Consider the following 26490-nt stretch of genomic DNA (forward strand, 5'->3'; position numbering starts at 1 on the left):
ACTTAGGACTCTTAAAGTTTTCCATGAGACAGTGCCACTGGCAGGATGGGGAATGGGGCAGAAAAGTCCCCAAATGCAAATAATAATGTAATTGCTAGCAATTTTCCCCAAGCCTGCTTACCTTTCGCTTCAGCCTTGTTAAACTTTTATGAGATTTGAACAGAAATTTAAAGAATTTACACCTGGCCCGCAATGACAAATGAGCAAATGAATTGAAACCTGGCCTAAAGCTGATTTCGAGGCCATTCCCCTCTTCCATTACACTTCCGATTCCAATTCCGGGACTTAGAGCCAATTTAAAATCGCCTGGCTAATTGCATGTCGGCACTAAAGGCGGGCCACTAATTGAGTGCAAGTCAAGCAAACCGGCTAATTAGTAGCGGCAGCCTAAGCGAGCCAGGATTGATAGCTGAAACCTATGAGCCAGTGAAGGGAAAAGAATATGCAATTTGCACGGGCAGGACATTTGACCATCGTAAGTCAGCGGTGATGAATGAAAAATTGCGACGGTTTGGCTAATGCGTTATTAATTAGGTACCTGATGAGATGCTGGTTTTCGAACCAATTTCTCTTTAAAAAGATACCTTTGGAAGTTAAATGTAATAACACTTTCATACATTTAATATTAAAGATGAATTTTCTTGATTAAAAAGAGTTCAAGTGTGTGCGCATAACCTGGCATTCATGTAAATTGTTCTGCATATTTTTGCCGACTTCACTTTTGTCTAAGTGCTAGATTCGGAGTACATTTGGAGAATGGGTTTGGATGTCCCCGGCAGCACCACGTTCAAGAAGGCAACGTGCCACCAAGTCCAACCACGTCGCCCGCTGACTTTTCATAGATTTAGGAGTACATTTTTTCTTAGGGCGCCAGAGCACCACTTTACCGCTGAGCCGAACGCACCACACACATATTTCTGATAATGGAGGAGGAGGTGGGTGTTGGAGATGAGGGTATACGTGCCACGTCCCTCTGACACTGTCTTTTGGCTGCCAAATGTGCCCGTGGGCGGACGGCATACATACATTTATACATATTTATTTGAGCTGCGCATAATGAGCGTTATTTATACTTAAGCAGCTGCAAAGCAGACGCAAATCGTAAATAAAACGCTTTAATTTATTAGCCAAGTGATAATTTGCGAGGGCATAGTGACTGAAAGTATCATAAAATCGGTATGATAATTGCAAACAGGGTGTCCACACTCTGAGGGACACGACAGCACAATTCGTTTAACCCCAGGACAATCAATCAAGTTAAAGCAAAGCCCCAGGACAACTAGGACCAGGCGTGAATTGATTTGCTGGCCTGGGGCCAAGGTCAACCCTCGGGCCCACCAGACGTCTAAATTAATTTTGCACAGGCATAAAAGATTTAATCGAGTAAAGTGAAAAACCAATTGACCATGAGCAGCTTCAGCTGAAAAAAGAAAATATTTTAACTACTAATTGGCTAATTGCACCTGTGACCTGCACCGCAAAAGTGTCCTTTTCTTATACAGATTCATTCTGCAGCTTTGATTTCCATTAGGACTTAGCTGCCATGTCGCCGCTCCCAAAGCGTATTATGATAATTGGAAATTATATATAAAAATGATGACTTGGTGGCCGAGGGCCGAGAACCGAGGACCCTGAGACAATCATCTCGAGGCAAACTAGCATTTATGCGGCATTAATCTGATTATTAATGGACAGGGGAGCTACGCATAAAAGAACGATTCGCTGCCGATGGCAAGCCAGATGAGAGTCGGGAACAGAATGTAATTGAATACTAATGCAATCAATTAAAGTTAAACTCTTGGCACACGTGCCGGGGACGTGGCGGAGTCACCGGAAGATATATCCCATCGAACGTCTTCAGGCAGGGATGTAAATGCGAATGGAAAATGGAATTGCATGTCCCGTCCGGGAGTGATGGCTTCTGGGGGGGAATCAAACCAGACCGATGGCCCTGGCCCGATGGTGATGAGTTCAATCAAGTTGTAAACATGCTTCAGATTCTATTAATGCGCCGCCAGTGCTGGTATTCTCGTAACTCAATACAATCAACAGCGTTTTAGAGTTCGTTTGTGTCCTCCCGGAGGGGCGCTATAAAAAGGGAAATCAAATCATAAAAAATAATATGCCGCTTTGCAGCATTCAGGACGCAACAGGATTTCCTTCACGTGTGTGTGTGTGTAAGTGTGTCTAGAAGACAGTTTCAAAAGGAAATAAATAACCTTACGTAGAATATTAAAAGGACTAAGAGTTACCTGGTGTGCTTATTACGTGTAAATATTTTTTTACTCATTCTGATCCTAGTGCTTGTTATTTTAATAGTACATTTTTACCCAAAGATTCAAAAGCATTTTGAGAATTTTATAGCAATTTTAGTAAACAATATACTCCATTTATTCATAAGTAATAGGTACAAAAAAAAGAGGCAAGGAATCAACTAGGAAAATTACCTTTACCTTTGGCTTGCTAACAGAGACGAACCCCATCTCCTCCACCTCCGTTCAACTTCAAATTGATGCAATTTATGAAAACTTTTGTGCGCTCAATTGCAAATACAAGTGTACAAGTGTACAATCTCTGTCATTTTTATGCACTTCCCCCCGGTTACGCCAAAGCAATTTTCTTTCTTTTGGCAAGTCTGCTTTCGTTTTCGCCCAAGTTCCTATCTTGATTTTCTTGATTTTTATACTCTCGGACCTGGACCAGGACCTGGAACTACTATTTTGTTCCTTTTTCCATTCGTGCATTGTGCGGTAAATTAAGCGCATTGGCGAGTGATTTGATTTGCTTTCATATAGAAAATACTTCAAATTTCATTTGCCATGGCAGCAATTACTTTAAAGTTCCCAGTGAGAGCTGGAAATGCGAAAGAAAAGTAATTCGCAGCGCAGCTAATGACTGTCATTTGTATCTGAAAATGAAATGTACGCCACTTCTGACGGCGTTTATTTATTTTTATGGCAATACCCTCAACCAGGACCTCCAGGCACAGCGCGTGTCAGCAATTACGACCAAACGTTCAAAAGTTCCTTTCCTTTCCTTTTTAAAACATACATATATATTTTTTATAATATAAGTATGACAATTTATTATATTTATGTATTATTAGGAATTTAACTTTTCTTATAAGGATAAACATTATTTTGGTTCTTAAATCTCATATTATAGATATCATATAAATTCTTACATATCATGTCTCTCTACTCATATCTTTGAATTCTTTTATATTTTCTAATAAATTGAGCTGTACTCATAACATTCGGATAAAATTAGTTTTAAAAACTTGGAGTAGGTGTCCTGGCAAAAGGGCGATCCTTTGAGCGGGAAATATTAGAGGTAGTGTCGTCCTTGAAAGGCCATCTTTGCTGGTTCCGGGCGGCGTGAGCATCTTCTTATTGAGGAACTCCAATGGCAGGTTACCAAGTGCCCCTGAAAACGTTGGCGCGTTTTATGGCCTTCTCTGGATCTCCTTTGGCCATAGGAGCTTCTTCCTGGTATCACGAAATCCGTGGGCGCTTGAAGAGGCATCCGCGGAGTGGTGGTGCGATCAATTATGCCCACGAAGGGCGAGTTGAGTTTCATCAAGTCCTTGAGTATGAAGTTGCCTGGGTATTGACACGCATGTGCGGGTTGGCCATAGTGAAGTCGCGGGCGTAGGAGTTGGCCGTGTGCTTGAGGTACTGCATCCACTCCTTGCACTTGCGCCAGGTTGTTCGTCAGCACCTGGAGACGTCGAAGCAGGTCGAACAGGATCATCAGCTATTCCATATTTTAAGAAAAATCTGAAAAGAACTTAACTTTTAATAAATATTGAATAAATTAAAACACCCTTTTCCGCACCACCATGGAGGTAGAGTGTTAGGCGCGTTTTTTTTTAAGTGGTTTCCCCTGGAGGCCTAGTCCACTTTATATTTACATGATGCTGATTCATTCCTCTCATTTTTGGAGCTTGGGCCTCTTCGACGGCCCAGGAAGCTCTTCGTCGGATTCAGAATTAGTGAATGTAAATTGCCTGAAAGTAAAAAATTTCCATTAATAACTTATAAAAAATTCGTTCAATAATACTTACACTTTTCTTAGTTTTGTATTCTGAATTTGAGACCTCACAGCAGCTAATGTTGCCATAAACGCAACTGCTTTTTTTGGGTCTCGAAGTTCCTTGAACTTCTCGAATGCTTCTTTCGCATCCATATGGATGGACCGAGCGAGCTCTGCCCCAACACTTTCAAAGACATTAGAGTTTATGTGGCTCATCCTGAGTTTTTGTTCTGGGAAGGATTTGAAAATTCTTCCCAGGAAGCATTCGATACTGAGAAGCTGAAATTAAATAATTTTTATCAATATTTATTAATTTAAATTAATTTCAAAAATACTTACTTCTTCTTCGTATCTTCCTTGCAATTCCAGGGGAACATACTTTCCCACAATACTTCTAGTGTTCTTCAAAATTTCCTGCACATTGTCCCCGGAAATCGTGGGGTCAACGTATAGGCGACGGAAAATTTGGTCTATGTACCTGCCTCTCTGCAGTGTATTCTGGAAATCATATAACACAGGAATCCCCTGCATTTGCAGGTATTCTATCGCCTTTAAATTGGCGGAGCATTTATCAGCCACTGCACCAGCCATCTTATGGTGCAGTTTCGGCATTTTTTTAATAAAAGAATGCACAAATTGCACACATTCTTTTATGAAATCGGAGCCCAATACTTGGACTCCAGTAGTCGTCTAAATAATGAAAAAATATTTTTAATATATTATAATTTATAATAAAATTTTATAATATAAATACAAATAAATAATATAAATAATAACTTACCGTTTTTAAATAAACGATTTGCAAATCTCCCCTCAAATTTGCACAAGCAATGGAAAATATTTTCCACTTCTTGTACTCGTGGGGAGCATTCTGAAATATGTATAAAAATTTTTAAATTGTCACGGTTATGTAATTTTGTACATAAGATATTTTGGCCAAAATAATAAGCCCCCTCACCCCTCTAACTTGAAAAACTTTTATTATTGAACTTTTCAACTTTTAATATATAAAAGCTATTGAACTTACCTTGAAATTTTCGACGTGAAACTCGTCGAAAATTAAGAAAAATGGATCATCCCCATCCATTGTGTGGAAATTACTGGAAATCAGGCAATAGCCTGTTTCCAAATCATCCTTTTTTTTCGCAACCCACTGTTTCAGCACTGGTGGAAGTCCACCTTCAAAACTTTTAAGTTGATTAATGAATTCCATTTCAAAGTGAAAAACTTTATAAATTGTATCAATTGCAATATATGTATGCAAATTTGACGCACCAATATTTTTATTAGGTGTCAAAATATTCCATCGATAACAATTCGAGGTGGAATTTCGATTGTTAACTCTCAACTCTCACTCAATTATTTTGACGTTAAGGAAGTAAAATAATTATAGAATACAATTTATTATTATATTATATTCTTTTTCTGGGAAAAAAAGCAATGAATGTATATTTTGTAAGTAAAGTTAGTTATAATAATATTAGTATATTATATTAGTTTTTTCTATTTCTATTAATATTCCAAATTCTTTTTTCCATAAAGTCGTTTTACGGTGCGCAGCCGCCCCCACCACCCGGTGTGCCACTGGGGTATCCTGTGCAGCCGCCCCCACCACCCGGTGTGCCACTGGGGTATCCTGCGCAGCCGCCCCCACCACCCGGTGTGCCACTGGGGTATCCTGCGCAGCCGCCCCCACCACCCGGTGTGCCACTGGGGTATCCTGCGCAGCCGCCCCCACCACCCGGTGTGCCACTGGGGTATCCTGCGCAGCCGCCCCCACCACCCGGTGTGCCACTGGGGTATCCTGCGCAGCCGCCCCCACCACCCGGTGTGCCACTGGGGTATCCTGCGCAGCCGCCCCCACCACCCGGTGTGCCACTGGGGTATCCTGCGCAGCCGCCACCACCACCCGGTGTGCCACTGGGGTATCCTGCGCAGCCGCCCCCACCACCCGGTGTGCCACTGGGGTATCCTGCGCAGCCGCCACCACCACCCGGTGTGCCACTGGGGTATCCTGCGCAGCCGCCCCCACCACCCGGTGTGCCACTGGGGTATCCTGCGCAGCCGCCACCACCACCCGGTGTGCAACACGTATATGCTGCGGCGCACTATATACCGCCATACGTGTATGCTACGCTGCCATATTATGGTGTGCAACACGTATATGCTGCGCCGCCATCTTATGGTGTGCCACCGCCACAGCAGGCTCCATTGCAGGTAAGCCATCCCACACACCAAACTAGAGGCTCTTACTTACTCACTTTTTCATCGGCAGATTCCTCCACACTGCATCGAGCTGTTATCCTTCCTTGAGTCCGACCTGCCGCATTTGAGTGACTACTTGAGCCGCAACAGCAGCTGGAAGCGAGTCTATTTGTGCTGGCAGGGCTGGAGAACATCTAAATAGCAGCTGCAGGCCCGAAACTCACTCAAAGTCCTTCCCTTATTTTCTGGCACACATCTGAGTGCAACACACACCCTATAAAGTGGACTAGGCCTCCAGGGGAAACCACTTTAAAAAAAACGCGCCTAACACTCTACCTCCATGGTGGTGCGGAAAAGGGTGTTTTAATTTATTCAATATTTATTAAAAGTTAATTTCTTTTCAGATTTTTCTTAAAATATGGAATAGCTGATGATCCTGTTCGACCTGCTTCGACGTCTCCAGGTGCCATAGATATAGCCTTCGACTTTTGCCAAAGATATAGCCATCGCAGTGGGCCGAACATGGCTCCCCTTGCATTTTTCAACATTTGAAGATTGGGGATCCCCTACGAAATTTGAGAAAAAATCTAAAAACAAAAATTGTCCCTAGATTTTGATGCAGATTTGTGGAGAATCTATCTGGAAATCGTTTAAGGTGGGATTTAAAATAACAGTTTAACAGTTACAGACGCGATTTAAAATTTTAATTAATTCGAGAGAGCGGAGCCCAGGAAAAGTTTTCCACAGAATTTCGAAAACGAACATTCCCCAGTCCGGCCGCTTCCTCCGCGAAAGGGTTAAGAACTGTAATCCGAAACCGCATGGCAAAAACTTTTGTGGCAACAGGCTCGAAATAGGAAACAAAAAACAGAGAGTCTGACGCATTGGATGCGGCTTTTGCCAATATTTGCAATCAGTAGTTCCCACTTTAATTAGAAACAATGTTCTGTACTTTCCCAGACGTTGTAACTAGAGGGAAACTGAGTTTTAGAATATATACTAGGGGAGAACTTTCGACTAGAAGCTATTTTAAAACTGCAGGCTCATCCTAACTAAGCGAAAAACATGACATTGTTATTACTTTACTATAACTATTTTTTAATTTTAAAGTAAATAGCTCATAATACTCTTAATTTTTGGTAATTGGAACTTTGATTGGATCACGTATTAAGATATCGCCAGACATCAGTTGGCACTTTTTGGCATTCCAGACCCAAAAACCTCAACCGCTAATTGGGGCAATCTAATGGCAACAAAACAAAATCCGCTTACGCTTACCTGTTCCAATAAGTGTAAGTGCAGAAATTTGAAAAGCAAATGCTACTATCGACTCAACAACAAAGCTTTATAAAAAATAAAGTATTTATTACACAAAATTTTAAAAATTATGTGTTTTTGAAATTGCGTTTAAAATCCTTTTTTTAACATAACAATTTAACTAAATGTAAAGCTAAATCAATTTACTCTCTAATGTTTTTTTCCTTATTCAATAATGTTTAATTTCAGTAATCTTTTTAACATATAAACAAAAATAAATACATACATCATAAAATTTTCTTTTTTAATTTATTATGATAATGCAAAGGATAAATGTAGATATTTAACAAAAGATAAAAACCAGAATAATTTTGAAAATTCCTCTATGTTACATGTCCTGTTTACAACAGTACTGTACATTCGTTCTACAGTGCTACAACAGTACTGTACACTCGGCTAACATAGCGGCGCCCCTGAATCCCCCTCCTTTTCGAACTTTGCCCCAGCTGTAAGCAATCCCAGAAATGTTAAAACAAATGTAACAGTACAAATGTTAGATGTTACAAGGACTTGTAACATACGTAATGTTACAAGGAGTCCTGTAGCAGCTGCCACTACAACAGTAGCAAAATTTAGTTTTCTAACAACGATATTGCTATTAAAATGAATTATATAATGTCGGGACGGCGCGAACGCCATTCCCGGCTACCAAAAATTACACGCACGAGTTATTCACATTAGGAATAATCGCAGAGGTCAACTCAGCCGAGGTGCAATGGCCAAGTCTCACTCCGGAGGAACCGCCTTCGTGATCACGGTTAACCTCTACGCCAGGTAAGTATGCTTTCTCCAGTCCAGGTAGGAGGTTTCCTTGCGGACAATGTCTGAACTAGTTGGGAATTTTAGTCAAATATTTTGGTTTAAAATCTTTGAAAATGTATTTGAAAATGGCATTCTTAGATAAGAAACCAAGAAAACTAAATTTGATTTTTAGTAGTTTTTAAGATTTTGTTTTAGGAAGAGAGTTTAGTTTGAGTTTGAGTTTGTTGGTTTAGAGAGCAGCCTAAGAAAATACCAGAAAGGCACTATGTAACATATGACGATTTCCTTTGCTGAAATAATATTATATCGTCGTAGTAACCTCTCCCTCATTATGATAAAATTTTAAATCTAAAAATTAAGAAAAATTTATAGACCACACCCTCGATATTCCAGGTGATAGTAGTTTACTCTATGTATGGATGGAACTTAATATATACCAGTAATATTTAAGAACATAAGGGGTCCATGCCGCTTTATTCTACTTGTATTCAGGCATTCTTTTACCGAGAATGATTTATTCAAGCTCATCTTTTTAATACATGAGGTTTTCTTTTAATTGGTTTAAATTTATTAATCATGTTGGGCCGAAATCCCGGCGGTACTGCAATACCGGGCCAACCCGCGACAGAGGTGGAGCAAGCTCCTAGCACTCCGTCAGATTCCAAAAATCAGTTTAACATTTGTTGTCCTCCAATGGAGGAACTATCAGATGTTAAGCTGATAAGAACAGATACTACACTTTGATCTTAGCCATAAGGCCGAGAAGCGATAGCTAAAATTGGAATCGTTTAACCACCTCATACATTTTCGTCTTAAACCAGTTAAGAATCATAAGGAATTTTACCAAAAAAGCGAAAGTAAAAATAGAGAGAGTACTACATTTCTTGTAGCATACTTAAGGGTTATAATATAACCTTGTATGTATTATTATTTTGTCCTTTTGCAACGAAAGGACACATGTCAGATACCAGAAAGTATACTATACATATCCTTCAACACCCAGCACCAAATACATTTTCGTCAAATTTCCTAAGCAGATGGCCTTGGATTTAAGAAAGGAAAGGACGTTCGGGTTGAACCTAAAAAATAAATCAGAAACTTTACTCAACTTTTCATTAGGCTAATAAAGCGAGGCCTTTTGGTAACAAAATCACCAAATCAATGACTTATCGCGAGTGTGTGTGTGCTAATGAATAGAAATGTCGTCTCTCAAAACTTTTTGGTTGCCAGGACAGAGCACGAGAATCTCTATATTTGTGGCCCACATCCCCCATAAAATTCGTTGGGGCTAATGAAAACTAGACCTCAGTTCCGTGGCCCACATACACACGCAGAGTTAAGTTCACTTAAAGTTTTTGGCTTTTTAAGATGTTAAGGCAGCGTGGCAACTGCTTTTCTGCTTCCCCTAGGAATTCAAAACTTCAATGCGTGGCATAACGAACAGCTAATTATGTGGGTATGAAAGCTGTTTTAATGGAAACATTCCGACAAGAGCAAACATCAGGTGTTATTAAGTACAACATGACCCACTACAAATGGTATTTCTTTGCCTGGAAATCTGGAAAGTCCTTGGAGAGGGCTATATGACCCACTGCGAACGCCATATCTTTGTCAATAATTATCGGATTCAAGAGAGGAATACCTTAAACGATTTGTAGATAGATTTTTCATCAATCTGCATCAAAATCTAAAAACAAAATATTTTTTCGATTTTTTCTCAAATTCTCTGAGGGATCCCCTTCGAAATCTGGGAAGTCTATGGAGAGGGCTATATGACCCACTGCGAACGCCATATCTTTGTCAATAATTATCAGATTCAAGAGAGGAATACCTTAAACGATTTGTAGATAGATTCTTCATCAATCTGCATCAAAATCTAAAAACAAAATATTTTTTCGATTTTTTCTCAAATTCTCTGAGGGATCCCCTTCGAAATCTGGGAAGTCTTTGGAGAGGGCTATATGACCCACGGCGAACGCCATATCTTTGTCAATAATTATCAGATTCAAGAGAGGAATACCTTAAACGATTTGTAGATAGATTCTTCATCAATCTGCATCAAAATCTAAAAACAAAATATTTTTTCGATTTTTTCTCAAATTCTCTGAGGGATCCCCTTCGAAATCTGGAAAATCTTTGGAGAGGGCTATATGACCCACGGCGACCCAAGAGAGGAATACCTTAAACGATTTGTAGATAGATTCTTCATCAATCTGCATCAAAATCTAAAAACAAAATATTTTTTCGATTTTTTCTCAAATTCTCTGAGGGATCCCCTTCGAAATCTGGAAAATCTTTGGAGAGGGCTATATGACCCACGGCGACCCAAGAGAGGAATACCTTAAACGATTTGTAGATAGATTCTTCATCAATCTGCATCAAAATCTAAAAACAAAATATTTTTTCGATTTTTTCTCAAATTCTCTGAGGGATCCCCTTCGAAATCTGGGAAGTCTATGGAGAGGGCTATATGACCCACTGGGAACGCCATATCTTTGTCAATAATTATCAGATTCAAGAGCGGAATACCTTAAACGATTTGTAGATAGATTCTCCATCAATCTGCATCAAAATCTAAAAACAAAATATTTTTTCGATTTTTTCTCAAATTCTCTGAGGGATTCCCTTCAAAATCCGGGAAGTCCATGGAGAGGGCTATATGACCCACTGCGAACGCCATATCTTTGTCAATAAATATCAGACTCAAGAGCGGAATACCTTAAACGATTTCTAGATAGATTCTCCATAAATCTGCATCAAAATCTAAAAACAAAATATTTTTTCGATTTTTTCTCAAATTCTCTGAGGGATTCCCTTCAAAATCCGGGAAGTCCATGGAGAGGGCTATATGACCCCCTGGGAACGTCATATCTTTGTCAATAATTATCGGATTCAAGAGCGGAATACCTTAAACGATTTGTAGATAGATTCTTCATCAATCTGTATCAAAATCTAAAAACAAAATATTTTTTCGATTTTTTCTCAAATTCTCTGAGGGATCCCCTTCAAAATCCGGGAAGTCCATGAAGAGGGCTATATGACCCCCTGCGAACGCCATATCTTTGTCAATAATTATCGGATTCAAGAGCGGAATACCTTAAACGATTTCTAGATAGATTCTCCATAAATCTGCATCAAAATCTAAAAACAAAATATTTTTTCGATTTTTTCTCAAATTCTCTGAGGGATCCCCTTCAAAATCCGGGGGATCCCCCAAAAATTTTCTCAAATTCTCTGGGGATTGAAAGTGCTTTCCTTCGAAATCTGGAAAGTGCACGGAGAGGGCACTAATTATCAGGTGGAAAAAGTTGGATCTATTCCATACGGTCCGCTGCTTTATGTATACAGTAAAATTAAAATATTTTTCTGTTATGTTTCATATTTGTAATTTAAAATCGAAAGGATCCTTACCCGCACTTTAGTTCTTTAATATTAAGTCAACCTGCAATGCCAAATATTATCATGCTCATTCATAAAATCTGACATTAGCATATTGCATTTCCATTGCGTTAATGTGACAAAATGACAAATGAAGTTGGTTTTCGCTCCTCCAGTCGCATTCCCAGTCGAATGCCGTCTGTCTCCTTTCATTTCCGCTCCCACTATTCCGCATCCCAGAATTGGATTTAATGCGTTTCGCGGCAAGCTGCACTTGAATTTGCATTTTCATTTTTCCAAGCGTGGCAAAAAGCAAAACACTTTGACAAGCGTTTACAAACTCGCCAGTGCGGCAACAACAGCAACAAGCCAAGTAGCGCGCCAACTTTGAAATTGATAAATTGATTTATACTAACAAAACAAGAAAAGAATCTTCGTCCCCTTTTCTAAGGAATATGAAAAATGATGATGAAGGGGCGAAAAACAAAAATTTGTTCACATCAGCAGGCTGAATGGAAGTGGTGGATTTATATTTGGCCATGAGCTCAGAAAGGCCCAGAAATAGAGTACATATAAAATCAATTAACAAACAATAAGAAATTAAATTTGCAATTGTTAATATGTCTGCTGCAGACTGGCCCTCTCAACGAATTTTACAATATTGAACCGCTTTTGTGGCTATTTTTGGCAACATTCAGTGTTATTGTCCGGATTTTCTGCGCTGCTCAAAATCACTCCAAGGTCCATAGTGGGGCCATTACTGTTGCTGTGGTTGCTGCTGATAGACTCACGCCCCCTCACGTAAAAACACAAAAACCAGCAATACCAAAAAAGGGTTTTTTGTATAAGTTTCACTTCCACTAAAAGTTATTTTATTTAATTTTTTTTGGGAAAATGGATTCTCCCATCTTTACAAATATGACGAATTTATGTCAATAAACAACTAAATTTTGAATTAAAAAAGATTGTTTTAATATTATACTACAATATTACGTATCCGCCACGTTGACCAAAAAACCTTCACATACTATAATGATATTATAATAAAATTGTCAGAAGGTAACTTTTTTTATTTTATTTCGCTAGCATGAGTCCCCCATTTGTATAATCCATGAAGTTAATTTTTCTCTCTATGCATATGCACTGTGACATTTAAACCGAAGAGACAAACAATTCTATATGGTAATCAAGTCACGTCCCTGAGTGGATGGATAGCAAAATGCCGGCTATCGAAGCTCTGCCACGCCCCCATTCGCCTGCGTCAAGACTGACTTATATAAGCAGACGGCATTAAAAACTTAATTAAAATATCGGCAGGCAGGTAATAAACGGTAGTCCCCCCAAAAGCAGGCAGTGTTTTCTTTTCGAAAGGTAAGCGGCAAATATTTAACAGCCCACCTACATAACTTAAACATATTGTGCAGACTTTGGCGCAGATATAAATATTTACAAAACGCGCCAAGCGTCGACAAACCGTCGCCAGGCATCTTCACTTTTACCACCAACGAAAGGCTCTACAGTAACTCTTTCACTGCGCACAGGAGCGGATTAGTTGTGTCACCGAGTAAAATATACACATATCTTAAGCTTTCCCTCCGTGTTAAATTATATCAATTCCTTTTCCTGTATTCGGGTATCCTTTCCAAGGTAAAGTTTAAAAATAACCCTAAGACATCCTAATCTGTCCCTGTTTCTTCACTCTCCCATGCAGCCAAATGGGGGTTTATTTATGCCCTTCGATATTTATCGCTGTTGCTCTATTTGTTTTTGTTGCTGCCACTGCTGACTGTTCCAGAGTCCCCATCTCGGATGTGGGTGCTCGGATGTGTGGGTATGTGCCGTGTGTTTTATTCCCTTTTATTATTATTATGCTGTCGTTTCTGTTGTCGCGACATTGTCAGCAAACGTTGTGTATGTTGTTCCAGGATTCGTATGTGGGGGCAACTTAAAATCGGACTAGCTACCGGCATGTCCTTGTTTATCTTTTTGTGCTTTAGTTTCCCCGTTTGAGCAAACCATTTTATGTGCCATCATAACTGTTTGCCATTTGTAAGCTACCAGAAAATTGGTCATAATAAGAAATCAGAAAGTGTGTTTCGATCCTATTACCCATCATCCAAATCAATTTATAAGTCTCTCCTATTTCAAATTCTGCCAATATGCCTCTTAACGTCAATGGGGGAAATAAATCGTAGGATATGAGTAGATATTTTGGAACTTTATAAAGTTGCTTCCAATGTGTGGGATAAATATCACAAGGGTGTCATAAATTTAAAACCAGCTGCAAAGGAGAGATTCTTCTTTTATTTATGTAAAAGGATTACCGTTTGAGCAATGGAACAATACCTTAGTTTTCAATAGTTTCCCTTAAATGTAAACCAAAAAAGGCTCTATAATTACAGGAAAAATATATAAAGTACCACCCCTCTGAAGTCAGCAACCAGGCCCTGCTCACCCCTCATACACATTAGCGATTTGGATTGGATGGGGGAAACAACCCCTGTCCGGGCAGAAGCCTCAAAGGCAAAACGTTTAAGCGCTGCCCCCTTGCATTTGACTTTCATGCAGGGAGTAGAGTGTCGCTGAAAGGAATGGGGAATCCTATGGCCACAAAAAGGCTCAAGTATGTGGAACAGCCCTCAGGGCAAGGCAATATCTTCTTGTGGCTCGACAGTTTCTATTTCATATTCTTGAATTAAATATGTTGGAGCAATGCCTATATCCTTTAGCACGGCAGTATTCAGATTTTCTATCCTCGGTTGCTTTTCCTTTTTTTTAAACATTCACTCTTCAAAACTATTATTTACTTGTCTTTTCATTCTATCCTACTGCGGCAGTAGCTTTCCTTTAATTTTTTAAGATAACCTCAGGGTTACAATGATTTAGACAAAAATAATATTAGAGTTAGGACTACCTTCGCGTATATTTCCTGGTTGAAACTGAATTTGAAGGCGTTAAAGTACAAGAAATGAATTGTCGTACTACCAAAATTACTAAAATATATACGAAATTTTATTATTGGTGTGAAGCGTACAAATCATACAATAATCATATTTTATATAAGTAAACGTTTATATATACAAGCAATTACACTTAGGGCTATGCAAAAATGAGCTTAGGCCTATCACTTAAACAAATTTAGCGTCGTACTCTTAAAAACCTACGGACTTTACACTCATCCATCCGATATATTAAACGATTGCCAGCGGTCAGCATGGTCGGTACTGCTAACTTAACTAAGACACAAGAGATCGTTGAGGCTTTCATATTGATCTGGCGATCATGTCAGATGCGGCGTAGCTGCTGCTGCTGCTGATTTTCCCGCAAAGAATCGATTGGCGCCCGTTTGTGTGGTAAAGAGCAGTGTGTCCACTGAAGGTAGCATCTGATTGGAGCGTACCAACAGCGGCACATTGACTACGGGCATCGCAGGGCTTGTAGGCACTCCCGTGGCTACAGATTGCACTGTATTAACCATGCTGCTCAGTTTTCCTTGGGCGTTCAGCGTGAAGGCGGGCAGATAGTAGTTCCCAGAGCGTGGCGGCATCGCTTGCGAACCGCTTGGAGCACTACTGGGAGCGGAGGCGGATACTGCGGTCAGTTCCATAGAGGCTGGCGAAGAAAACGGCGAGGACTCAAGTGATGGACAAGCAAGACGATCGCTGGGTTTGCAAGGCACTAAAAAAATAATCAAATTTATTAAACGTTCATGCTATTTGAAAAGTCAAACATACTGAAATCTTCATCCGGCAAGAGTTCGTCTGGCAATTCGTTTTTTATCTGGAAGTGCAGGGCGGCGGCAGAGTCGGAGATGGCATTGTCCGACGTCCCCATATCGGTATTAGCCACGGGTGCATCATAAAGGCCACACTCCTCCATTTCAAGTGCCTGCTCCATAATCAGATCCTCGGCAGAAGTCAAACTGAGGCCGTGCAGGTCTAGGAATGGGCCCGTATTCTGCACCGGCTCTTTCTTGATCTGGGAAATGCCACCCAAGGGAGCCAATCCGGTTTGTTGCTGTTGATTTGGAGTTTGCACTTGTGGCTTTTGCTGCAGTTGCTTCGGGGCCAGTTGCTTTCGCTCCCGCTTAGCTTTAGCCTGTTTGGGAGGCGGTGGGGGAAGTGCCACCATCACAGTGGACAGTTCCTGTTGCTGTGGGGCTGACGGCGCAGGATGCACCTGCTGCAGTGCTGTTCCCGCTGGCAGAGTGATTCCCAAAGCAGCAAGAGTAGCCTGTTGGGGCTGTTTCTTTTTACGGGCCTGTTTAGCAGGTGCTGGCGTTGATGTAGGTGTTGAATTGGACTTCATTTTCAGATCATGCGTGGGCATAGGATTATCAGGATTTGTAGCTGCTGCAGCCGCTGCTGCCGCTGCCGCGGCCGCTTTCTGCGCCTTGCTAGTGGTGGACTTCTTGGAGCAGTAGGAGGGAATGTTCTCAAGGTGTTCGCCCGTCTTATGGTCGACCTTATGACGGCGTCTTGTGTGCTTAAGCCAGTTGGGGAAATTAGTAAAGTCTCGCGGACAGTAGTTGCACTTGAAGGGTCGCATGCCTGTGTGGATATTCGAATGCTGTTTCAGCTTGGAGTTGCTGATGAAGCTCTTATCACACACAGTGCAGGCGAAGGGGCGCTGCTCCAGATGCACCAAGTTGTGCACCTTGAGGCATCGCTCTGTTTTGTACATTTTGCCGCACTTTTCACAGCGGTAGGAACGCGTCTGGGCATGGTACTTTTGGTGGCGCTGCAAATGGGACCGCTCCTGGAATCGTTTTTGACACTCCGGGCATTCGTACGGCTTCTCGGAGGAGTGGATCCGGGCGTGGTGCGTAAGATTGATCTTCTGGACGAACTTCTGGCCGCAGATGTCACACTGGTACTTCTTGTTGTCGCTATGGATCTTCCGATGCATCCACATACTCCCCAGTTTGAGGCTAGAAAAAAAATATATTTTTAAGTGAAATCATTTAACGGAAAGTCTTGGATACGCACCACTTGCCACAGTCGGGACACTTCTTCCACGTATCCTTGCGACCCTCGGTGCGGTGAGTCTTAAGGTGCTTCTTTAGCCCGGCTAAGACCTCGAACTCCCGCTGGCACTCACCGCAGCGGTAGATGAGACGCAGCCGATGGGCGGCCGATTCATGCTTAGCCAGCTCTTCGGGCGTCTCCAGCACCAGCCCGTTGCAGTCCAAGCACTTGTGCAACGGCGCCGGGTCTACCTCAACAGATTTTTCGTGAACCTCAGTCACAGGAGGCGGCATACTAGCCGCATCCGACTCTGCAGAGGTTCTTAATGACGGCTTGGGCTGTTGAAAGATGGTAAACGACGGGGGCAGGAACTCGGACTCGCCCACCTCCACCTTGGTGACCACATGCGCGGAACTTTGACCCATCTGAAGCTGTTTTTCTTCGGGAGGCTCTTCTTTGAAGACTTTTAAGCGCACCGCCGTCGTCGCTGGCAACTTGGGTTTGCGCTGCAAGCTTGGCTGAGCTAGTAGATGTTGCTGCTGCTGGAGCTGCAGTTGCTCGGGCGAAAGCTTGATGGATGAGGCTCCTCCGCTGGAGGTTTTCTTGAACGGCGAATTGGTGAACGCATTCGGTGGTTCGGGACGCAGAAACGTCACATTAAACTCAGAGCTAGAGTGGTGTTCACTGGTACTGGCGGGCAGAAGGGTGCTGGGCCCAAGGCCGGAGCCAGAGCCGGAGCTGGAACCCGTCAGGTCGTCTCGGCAAACGTCCGCCGATAGATTCAGCTCAGTGTTGTTCTGGGCACTTTCGTCCAGCACGCGCCAAAAGTCCGTGGACGACAGGCTGTTCCCGTTGACCAGACTGGCGGAGCTAATTGTCACACAGGCGGACAGATCAATGTCCAGCGACTCATCCTTGATGCTCGATATGGAGTCGAAGTTGTTGATCCGCAGCAACGAGGAGAGGATCTCGTCGTGGGCCGCTTTTGTGGGGGTTCCTCCATCGCCGTAAATTTTAGGCGGCAACTTCTTGCTTGGCGCCTCCTCCTTCATTCTCTTGCCCTTGCCTTTGCACTCCATTCCCGCCTCGCTCACGTACACGTACAGGTTATGACTATGCGGTCGGCGTTTTCGCCCGCCGTATTTTGTCCTATTTGGCCGCGCCGCTGATGATTCTCGTTCACTGGGTTCCTTTTCCCGGTCACTGGGCTCTCGGCTCACACATTGCGGTCTCTTTTTCTGGAAAACACACGCAGCAACGACCCGAAAAACATTTAATTATTGTGAAATGCGCCTCGGCTTTGTTGTTTTTGTCACGCTTACGATTCTACGAGTCGCCATTTTGAGAGTAGTGTTGCAAGACGCGCGTCAGTGGCAGTCCCGCTAAAAGAGTTGAGGCTATTTTCCGCCAATTGCCGCATCTTGGTTAATATAAAGATTTAGGAGTTTGTACCTTCCATTATTAAAGATTATTTACTTTATAAAAATTGCCTCAATAAATTTCTATAATTTTAATTTAAGCCCTGGCATTATTGAACATTGGGATTCAATAATTTACGCACACCCGCTTAGCATGCGGGTCGTCACTTACGCGGTCTTCCGTTTACAGTGATTACTGTGTAATATTTACACTTAAATAAATTAAAAATAACGAAAAAACAAAAAGTCATATCAATTTTATAACATTATAACTTTTATAAAATTCTATGATCAATTTCAATAAATAATAATTACCACTAATTATACTAAAAAGTTGGCAGTTCCATTGTCAGTGTTGCATTTCTTTTTGCCTATCGAATCCTGTCCCGATAACGATTACTGGTGTAATAAATATGGCGTCAGAGGAAAACGTTGCGATGGAAAGTCCAGGTAATTTATTTATTTTAGATTGTATCAAATAATTGCGTTCACCCAGGTGAAACGCAGTAGTCAGCGACAGTTCAGTCAGTCGTGCTAAAGCCGCTTTGTGATTCATATTGATGTGCGAAGAGAACAACACAAAAAGCAACTCCAAAAAACGTGAAGATCACGAGGCAGCGTACTTTTCAACGAGACCGCGATATTCCATAACATCAGGCTTTGTCAGTTCAACCTAATAATCCGGGATTAACCATTTTCGTGGGGTCGACTTTATTGCAGGTCGTCGCACTCGTTCAGGTCGGAAGGCCGCTTCGCCGGCTGTGTCAGCTCCGGCAAGAAGTACCCGCCGCACATCGAAGAGGAACGCCCAGGTCAGTACCAGCATATCTAAGCATCTTGTGGTTGATCTGTAAATATCCAGTGATGTAGACTATTGCAATGTGCGTATGTGGCGTTGTTCCATACGCACATGACTCCCCCATTGGGGGGCAAATGATTACCTGCAAGGGCCAACTGAGTTCACAGACCCAACCAAGTGAGATTGTTTGCGATGGCAGCTCATATTCACACATATTCGGTTTGCGTTCCAGTTAAGCGACCACGAAGAGGAGCCGGCTAAAGAGATGATGCCGGATGAAGAGATGGACCCTGTGCCAGTGCCGGCCGAACATTCATCCGCCGAACCCACCTTCGATGAGCCGCAGATGGACGACGAAGTTGAAATGATACCCGTTGAATCGGGCGGCGTGGACGAAAAGAGTTCCTCGTTTCCATTTGGAGCAGTGGCAGAGCAGCATTCAGAGACCAGTGATGACATCAAGGAGACGCGGGGCGAGGACACCCTTCTGGCCTCCCTGGCCGGGGACAATGCTAATAGTTTGCCGTCTGTGGGGGGTAACGATGAGAACGACACCAAAAAATCCCAGGGCTTTGACTACAAAGACGAAACAGGGCATCCCAATGCCGACAAACTGAATTCGTCCGAGGATTCGAGTTCGCACCATGCCATAGCTGAGAGCTTGGGCGACGAAGCGGACACCAGCAATGCCACTATTGTCAACACCGAAATAATTTCGGAAGACGAACTACCTCCGCCCAGCAAGCCGGAAATAAACGATGCAGAAGAGGTGTCGGACGAGGAACTACCGGCTCCGCAAAGAGCTGAGTTGCCCGCAGACGCAGAGGTCATCTCCGAGGACGAGCTCCCTACCCACAATAACAACAACAATTCGAGTGACCCCAAGGCGCCTTTGAAGCGAAAGGCAGACAAAGAAGCCGAAAACGAGTCGGATGATAAGAAAGTTGTCAGTGAGGCGAACTCGAAAGATAAATCCCTTGAACAATACAATCCAAGTAGCCCCACGTCCGAAAGCAACGATGCTCAGCCTTTGGAAAAGAGGGCAAAGGTTGATGGTAAGTGTGATGGTTTTTCAGATATTAAGAGGTGTTAACAATAGTCTTGATATCCAACAGATAGTGAAGCGAAGGAAAAAAAGAATGAAAAGGAGCGCGATAAGGAGAAAGCAAAAGATACAGATAAGGACAAGGAGAAAGAGCGCAAGAAGTTGCCTGACCTAGACAAGTACTGGAGGGCTGTAAAAGAAGACTCCACCGACTTTACGGGCTGGACCTACCTGCTGCAGTACGTGGACAGTGAGGTAAGTGGGAAACCATTCTCCCTTCCATCAAATAATGTGTGACGTGGTCTTCCAGTCCGATGCGGAAGCGGCGCGAGAAGCCTACGATACATTCCTCTCCCACTATCCCTACTGCTACGGGTACTGGCGGAAGTACGCCGACTACGAGAAGCGCAAGGGCATCAAGGCCAACTGCTACAAGGTGAGTACCGCTCTTAAATTTCGTCGTGCAATTAAATACCTTTCGCAATTCTTTGTATTACGCTTACAATTACGATTACTACTGATATTCATATATTTGTTGTTAAATGCAATTTATTATGACCTAATAAAAACTACATTAAATAAATGCAACATCTACAATAAAAAGAAAATCAAATTAAGAAGACAAGCAGCCGTTAAGTCAGTCAGATTCGTGTACTTAAATAGGGTATTCCTACACATATCTCGAATAAATTGAAGGGGCTATGGTATCGGATTAATCAGATGCTGGGGCTGTCTCATTTGTTAATCATCTACGGGCTCGGGATCCACATTAAAATGGTTGAGAATCTACAAATTAAAATCCGTTCGGTGTTGTTACTAAAAAGAAGTTATGAAATAGTTATCAATCGGCAAGAGTTTTCTCAGTCTTTCAATGTGAGATCTCCCCTCACAGTCGTGCCAAGTGCACCGATTATCCTTTTAAACATTTTCGTTTCAATTACCCTTTATGAATAGCATAATTCTAATCCCTTCGGTATAATTTACCAAATCCTATCAATGGTTATGTTTTTTGCACTTTAAAAGGCACATCTTTTTTTTTCTGGAACTGTTTCATTTTTTTTTTTTCACGACTCGAAAGTTGACGTTTTGAGTAGATTATCTATTACTCCCTGTGTCGCACAACTTGTGTTGTAATAAAGCTCAGTTGATGGCCAAACCCTTAAATCCGAAAACGACTTTCCGTCCAGTCGCTGTTCGATCCGTCTACCTTTGATCTTCGAACGTTTGTATCACCAGTTACCTCTTCAGTTACGTTACCTCCATCCTTCTTCAACACGAACTAAATAGTGAGCTCACATCTCGTACAGTCGTAAGTACAAATGGCGTTTAAATGAAATTTTTAAGTCTCTCTGTGAATCAAACACTGAAGTGTGTGCTTTTAAAATCGACAACTGCAACATATGTGTTATGTATTGTATTGCGTGTTTATGTCAAGTTTTTAAGTTAGCCAGTAAGTCCAATCACCATCCACATCAAAACGATAGTTATAAGCCCTCGAGTATGTAGCCGTTGAACAACTATTTTAAATCATGAACATTTCTATATTTCTCCTTTGCGATCGATCAACAAAAAAAAATCGAATAAAACAAAATTGTACGAAAAAACATACGAAAATGACCAAATCCTAGGTATTTGAGCGCGGGCTGGAAGCAATTCCTCTGTCAGTTGATCTATGGATCCATTACCTGATGCACGTCAAGTCCCAGCACGCCGAGGATGAGCAGCTTATCCGCGCCCAGTACGAGCGTGCGGTGAAGGCTTGTGGCCTGGAGTTCCGGTCGGACAAGCTCTGGGATGCCTACATTCGTTGGGAAAATGAGTCGAAACGCTACCACCGGGTGGTGCAGATCTACGACCGGTTGCTGGCCATTCCCACCCAGGGATACAATGGACACTTCGACAAGTAAGTGTATTATTCAATTTCAAATATGATCTCAAATAAAATTACACTATGCTACCGTCATTTTTCGTAGGAGATGGCCAAGAAATACTCGGCGAAAGAATACTTTTTTAAAATTTTATGTAAAAATCGCTTTGAAACCATTTTAAGGCATCTTGGAAACAATAAACCAAATTCTTTATATTGTTTGTTTCTTTTTATATAAATAACACAATTGAAATGTGAATGAAATGCTTCTTGTATAGTTCCAAGCTGATGATTCGCCTTTTTCAGTTTTCAAGATGTCATCAATCAGCATGCGATCACCAGTACTCTGGGCAATGATGAGCTTATGCGCCTGCGAAAGGACTACTACGAGCGTCAGCAGAGCAAGGCGACCAAGTCCTCGTCCAAGAGCCGACGCGACAGCAGCAGCAGTAGCTCCAAAGACAAGGATTCTAAGGGCGACCGTGACAGGGAACGGGAAAAGGATAAGGAGAAAGAAAAAGAGAAGCGGGAGTCTAGCGGGGGTAAGTCGCCAAAAGATACTAGTGAAGCTAATGTCGATGAATCAGACAATACCACCGATCTGACTGAAAGCGAGTCCCCTGCCGCCACAAAGACATCAGCGCAGATCGACTTTAGTGATCTAAGTACCCTGAACGACGAGGAGATAGCGAGCATTAAGGATCGGGCCATATCGGCGCGGCGCAAGATTCACAAAGTGACTGTGAGTGCCGTGACGGCCCGCTGGTCATTCGAGGAGGGCATAAAGCGACCCTACTTCCACGTTAAACCCCTTGAGCGGGCTCAGCTGAAGAACTGGAAGGACTACCTAGACTTTGAGATCGAGAAGGGGGATCGCGAGCGAGTCTTGGTCCTGTTCGAGCGATGCCTGATAGCTTGCGCTCTGTACGATGAGTTTTGGCTCAAGATGCTCCGCTATTTGGAGTCATCAGATGACGTGCCGGGAGTGACTCAACTTATCCGCGACGTCTATCGCCGCGCCTGCCGCATTCATCATCCGGACAAGCCCAGTCTCCACCTAATGTGGGCCGCCTTCGAAGAGTGCCAGATGAACTTTGATGCTGCCGCCGAGATTCTGCAGAACGTCGAACAGCGCTGCCCCAATCTCCTGCAGATCGCCTATCGCCGCATAAACGTGGAGCGACGGCGCGGTAACAATAACAAGTGCCGCGAGTTGTATAAGAATTATATTGAAAGTACAAAGAACAAGGGCATCGCTGGAACTTTGGCAATCAAGTTCGCCCGATTCCTGAACAAGATTTGCCACGATCTCGAAGCGGGCTTGGCCGAATTGCAGCAAGCGCTAGACCGCGATCCGGCCAACACTCGAGTGGCCCTCCAGATGATCGACCTCTGCCTTCAGCGGCCAGATGTGAACGAGCAGGAAGTCGTCCAAATAATGGACAAGTTCATGGCCCGCACCGATATCGAGCCCGACCAGAAAGTGCTGTTCGCTCAGCGTAAGGTCGAATTCCTGGAGGATTTCGGCAGCACAGCTAAGGGTCTGCAAGACGCCCAGCGTGCCCTTCAGCAGGCGCTCAGCAAAGCCAAAGAAAGTCAAAAGAAAAGGTTAGTAATTCTTTAATGGGTAAATTTTTTGTTATTAATAATTTTCATATTTGTAGCGATGGCAGTCCAAGTCGCAAAAATGCCTCGGCTAAAGATGGAGCTCCCGCTGCGGGCTCATCAGGCACAGCAGGCTCATCAGCTGCTTATAACAACGGTGGCTCGGCCACGGCGACTGCGGCATACAACTATGGAGCTGCCGGAGCATCCGCCTATTATAGTCAGACGGGAAGCGCTGCGAGCGCAGCCTATCCCGCAGCCCAGGCTCAACAGCAGACGTCGTACGACTCGTATTACAATCAGTGGGGCTATGGGTCGGGTGGAGCCACCGGTAGCGGAAGCTACAACTATGGCCAATGGAGCGGATACGGCAACTACTACTAGGGTTAGAAAGAATCAACCGCAACCAGCTCATCTTTGTACCTCTAAGATGCCCCTAGCCGCTTAGTTTTGCCTTGCTGCTCTGTTAAGTTATAGGTTTTTAATTGTAATTTTATACTGATACCTAATTTTACATATGGATATGTAGCAGACACAATAGTTCCGTCGCGAAAAAATAAAAGACGTCAACTTAATCGGTTCACCATAATCTTGCGTGCATATATTTCGCCAAGAGCTAATTAAGGGAAGTCAAATTACGCCTAAACTGAAAGTAAAATGTACAATTGCGACTCTAGACTTCAGCAAAGCCTAGAGATATGGTCGATACCACGTCACCTCACCTCGCTTGCAGCCGGTCACAAGCAGTGGCTCCTTGGGACTGAATTTGGCACATAGGACAACATCTTGGTGTTCTGTAATCTTAGCCAGTTCCACCAGCTGCCTTGGCTGGCGCTTTACTTCGTCGAACATCTGATACCTCGGATAGTCGCAGCAATCGGCACTATAGCCCAATAGTCTTACTCCATTGCCGTAGGGGGAGCAGATAATCCTCCCGTCCGACGAAAATCCAGGCTCCTTGATGAAACCCGATTTGGTATTGGTCTCGGCAGCATAGTACAGCAGTTTCTTAGCATTCATAGGTATGGAGTGACCGTTCTCCTTGGACGCCGACCCCATCGCACCACCGATCAAAGGCCGCAGTCGCACACGCTGACCGATCTCTAACCGAATGGGGGTATCGCCACTGCTTGTGCTGCTACTACTACTGCTGCTGCTGCTGCTGCTCGAGCTACTGCCGTTGCTGTTTGGGGCAGGCACTTCGCCAGCGGGTTGATTCGGATGCTGGCGACCATTCCCCGAAGGTCTCAGCGGCAGTACTCCGCTGCTAATAGCGTACACGAAATTATAGCCGCCCACATGATTGCTGGAGTTCCGTGCACGGTTCTGTCGTATAGCCCGCTCCTGCACGGTCACCTCCGCCGCCCAGATGTCGGGAATGAATGTGTCTGGTCTTTGGGCGGGGGCTATGGGTCCGCCCCTTTCAAAGCGGCCCGATCCGGCGTTGTCTAAATGGAAAACTTGCAAGCTGTCCATTTGCAAGCTGTCGATTTGGAGGGACCTTCTTGGCTGCCTTGCAGCCGGACCAACTACTTCATGGTCCTGGGTGGAGGATAGATAATTTGGTGTGATACTTCTACTTGCACTGCTGCTCCGAGGATTATTTGGTGTGGTCCCGCACTTTCTCTTGGGATTTGGCTCTTCTGCTCGCTGCTCGTCGTCACTGGGCACCGGCTCCTCGTTGATGTCGTGGATACAGGTCCACTCGCTCTGCTCGTCACAGCTGACGTTGCGGGTCAGCATGCAACGGCAATGGGGATGGATCTGCAATGCCATTATCATCTCGGCGTCATTGTGCTCAGGGAAATCAGTAACTAGTTCAACGCGGTTCTTCTTCTGCTTCTTGGAGAATACGTGGTCGTACTTGGCTGCCTGTGGGATGTATTGTTCGCCAAGCTGCATCAGGCGGTAAATTCCGGGCTAAAAATAAATATTGTCTTATCAATAAACAGTTTTTGGAAAAGGGACATTTACTTACTCGAAAGCCACAGAGATCGTTGTGTAAAGTGGTGAGGTCCAGATGGTGTATTATCATAATGTAACCGCCACTGGTGCAGAGGACTAGCTTGTCCCCTGCTGGGGAAATCCGACAACGCATCAGGCCACTGGCGTGGAATACCCGGTGCGAGATAAGGCCCTGCTCCGTTTGCGAATTGATGTCCCAGGTGAAGATGCTACCGTCGAAGCCAGAGCTGACGAGCAGCTTATCCTTAGAGGAGTACTCGATGTTCTTAACCCAGTTGGAGTGGCCGTGTAGGACACGCATCTTCTGCTTCATGTTTCGCAGATCCCATAGGGCCACTGTGTAGTCATCCGATCCGGTGGCGAACAGGCGCTCGTCGAAAAATCTAAAACAGCACATGGATTTGGCTGCGATTGAGTTTTTCAATATGTGTGTGGGGTGGAACTTACTTAATGCAGTTAACGCTGTCCATGTGTGCGTCAGGGACCTTGAAGATCTCTTGCTGGGTGACAGCGTCAAAGACGAGGACGCACTTGCGCTCGGTCGCTGCCACCACTACGTTTCCATGCGCATTGAACTCCAAGTTGAAAATAGCTCCCGTCCAGCCGGCCTCCAAAGGACTGCAGTTGGCATGGTAGCTATTGAACATGCCCACCGAACTGTAGATCCGCCGCATTACATAGTTTTCGTCGCCTTTGTGGGGGAACCCCCTTTCGCGGCGGCTTAGGTACTGCTCCAAGCTAAAATCCATAAGTCGTGGGCGCCCAACGACCCAGTTGTCCTTTTCTAAACGCTGAGAGCCTCACCCACAATCTCAAAATCAGCAAATTTCGCTTTTGTGCTGGTTCTGACACCACGAAAAAAACTCTTGTTTATCTTTTGAACTAGGGCTACAAAATGGTGTTGCCGATTTTTCTTTTTTACCAGAACTAAAAATAATTATGAAAAGATTGTCTTTACTGGTGGAATTTTGCATGACTAATGAGCAATGTTAATTAGGGCCATGAAACTTAAAGGTTCTTTCTGCCAGAATTTGTTTCTCTTTTATTTTTTGTATATTAATAATGGGCACAGCACCCTCATTAAAAACTCCAAATCGATTGATTTTGAATGATTCAGGCTTAATTGA

General features: G+C 43.3%; 4 protein-coding genes and 2 non-coding genes across 7 annotated transcripts; 2 read left to right on the forward strand and 4 right to left on the reverse strand.

The window, feature by feature from the left end:
* The first annotated feature begins 5475 nt into the window (after positions 1-5475).
* LOC6501360 (proline-rich protein HaeIII subfamily 1) lies at positions 5476-6442 on the forward strand. The gene is made up of 3 exons (XM_001955036.1): positions 5476-5490; positions 5578-6252; positions 6311-6442. The coding sequence occupies exons 1-3, from the start codon at positions 5476-5478 to the stop codon at positions 6440-6442; spliced, it is 822 nt and encodes a 273-aa protein (XP_001955072.1).
* Positions 6443-8174: 1732 nt separating this feature from the next.
* LOC6508054 lies at positions 8175-8339 on the reverse strand. Its single transcript, XR_045953.2, has one exon. It is a non-coding gene; the product is annotated as a U1 spliceosomal RNA (small nuclear RNA).
* A 554-nt stretch (positions 8340-8893) lies between these two features.
* LOC6508064 lies at positions 8894-9089 on the reverse strand. The gene has a single exon (XR_045954.2). It is a non-coding gene; the product is annotated as a U2 spliceosomal RNA (small nuclear RNA).
* Positions 9090-14687: 5598 nt separating this feature from the next.
* On the reverse strand, positions 14688-18019 carry LOC6499223 (serendipity locus protein H-1). Its single transcript, XM_032453486.2, has 4 exons — positions 17987-18019; positions 16686-17902; positions 15432-16627; positions 14688-15375 (listed from the first exon to the last, which is right to left on the reverse strand). The coding sequence occupies exons 1-4, from the start codon at positions 18002-18004 to the stop codon at positions 14978-14980; spliced, it is 2829 nt and encodes a 942-aa protein (XP_032309377.1). The 5' UTR covers positions 18005-18019; the 3' UTR covers positions 14688-14977.
* A 411-nt stretch (positions 18020-18430) lies between these two features.
* Positions 18431-23987, forward strand: LOC6501361 (pre-mRNA-processing factor 39). 2 transcript variants are annotated; one of them, XM_001955038.4, is made up of 8 exons: positions 18431-18532; positions 18803-18894; positions 19114-19936; positions 19997-20181; positions 20237-20362; positions 21555-21829; positions 22100-23401; positions 23458-23987. In XM_001955038.4, the coding sequence occupies exons 1-8, from the start codon at positions 18496-18498 to the stop codon at positions 23780-23782; spliced, it is 3165 nt and encodes a 1054-aa protein (XP_001955074.2). In that variant the 5' UTR covers positions 18431-18495; the 3' UTR covers positions 23783-23987. The 2 variants fall into 2 exon arrangements, with proteins under 2 accessions (XP_001955074.2, XP_014767011.1); XM_014911525.2 differs by lacking the exons at positions 18431-18532; positions 18803-18894; positions 19114-19936; positions 21555-21829 and having other exon boundaries at positions 20040-20181.
* On the reverse strand, positions 23970-26417 carry LOC6499222 (DDB1- and CUL4-associated factor 10 homolog). Its single transcript, XM_001955039.3, has 3 exons — positions 25811-26417; positions 25377-25746; positions 23970-25318 (listed from the first exon to the last, which is right to left on the reverse strand). The coding sequence occupies exons 1-3, from the start codon at positions 26110-26112 to the stop codon at positions 24089-24091; spliced, it is 1902 nt and encodes a 633-aa protein (XP_001955075.1). The 5' UTR covers positions 26113-26417; the 3' UTR covers positions 23970-24088.
* Positions 26418-26490: the final 73 nt, after the last annotated feature.

This window comes from Drosophila ananassae, chromosome 2L (assembly GCF_017639315.1).
Source record: "Drosophila ananassae strain 14024-0371.13 chromosome 2L, ASM1763931v2, whole genome shotgun sequence".
Classification (NCBI taxonomy): Eukaryota; Metazoa; Arthropoda; class Insecta; order Diptera; family Drosophilidae; genus Drosophila; species Drosophila ananassae.

Bases quoted from the DNA above. Each gene is read 5' to 3' on its own strand.
- LOC6499222 (XM_001955039.3), bottom strand. From the start codon at position 26,112: ATGGATTTTAGCTTGGAGCAGTACCTAAGCCGCCGCGAAAGGGGGTTC. The intron at 25,747-25,810 runs GTAAGTTCCACC...GTGCTGTTTTAG, and splicing joins GACAGCGTTAACTGCATTAA to ATTTTTCGACGAGCGCCTGT. The intron at 25,319-25,376 runs GTAAGTAAATGT...ATTTATTTTTAG, and splicing joins ACGATCTCTGTGGCTTTCGA to CCCGGAATTTACCGCCTGAT.
- LOC6499223 (XM_032453486.2), bottom strand. The intron at 16,628-16,685 runs GTGCGTATCCAA...TTTTTTTTCTAG, and splicing joins TGTCCCGACTGTGGCAAGTG to CCTCAAACTGGGGAGTATGT. The intron at 15,376-15,431 runs GTATGTTTGACT...TTATTTTTTTAG, and splicing joins CTTGCCGGATGAAGATTTCA to TGCCTTGCAAACCCAGCGAT.
- LOC6501360 (XM_001955036.1), top strand. The intron at 6,253-6,310 runs GTAAGCCATCCC...TTTCATCGGCAG, and splicing joins CACAGCAGGCTCCATTGCAG to ATTCCTCCACACTGCATCGA.
- LOC6501361 (XM_001955038.4), top strand. From the start codon at position 18,496: ATGGCGTCAGAGGAAAACGTTGCGATGGAAAGTCCAG. The intron at 20,363-21,554 runs GTGAGTACCGCT...ACCAAATCCTAG, and splicing joins TCAAGGCCAACTGCTACAAG to GTATTTGAGCGCGGGCTGGA. The intron at 23,402-23,457 runs GTTAGTAATTCT...TCATATTTGTAG, and splicing joins AAAGAAAGTCAAAAGAAAAG to CGATGGCAGTCCAAGTCGCA.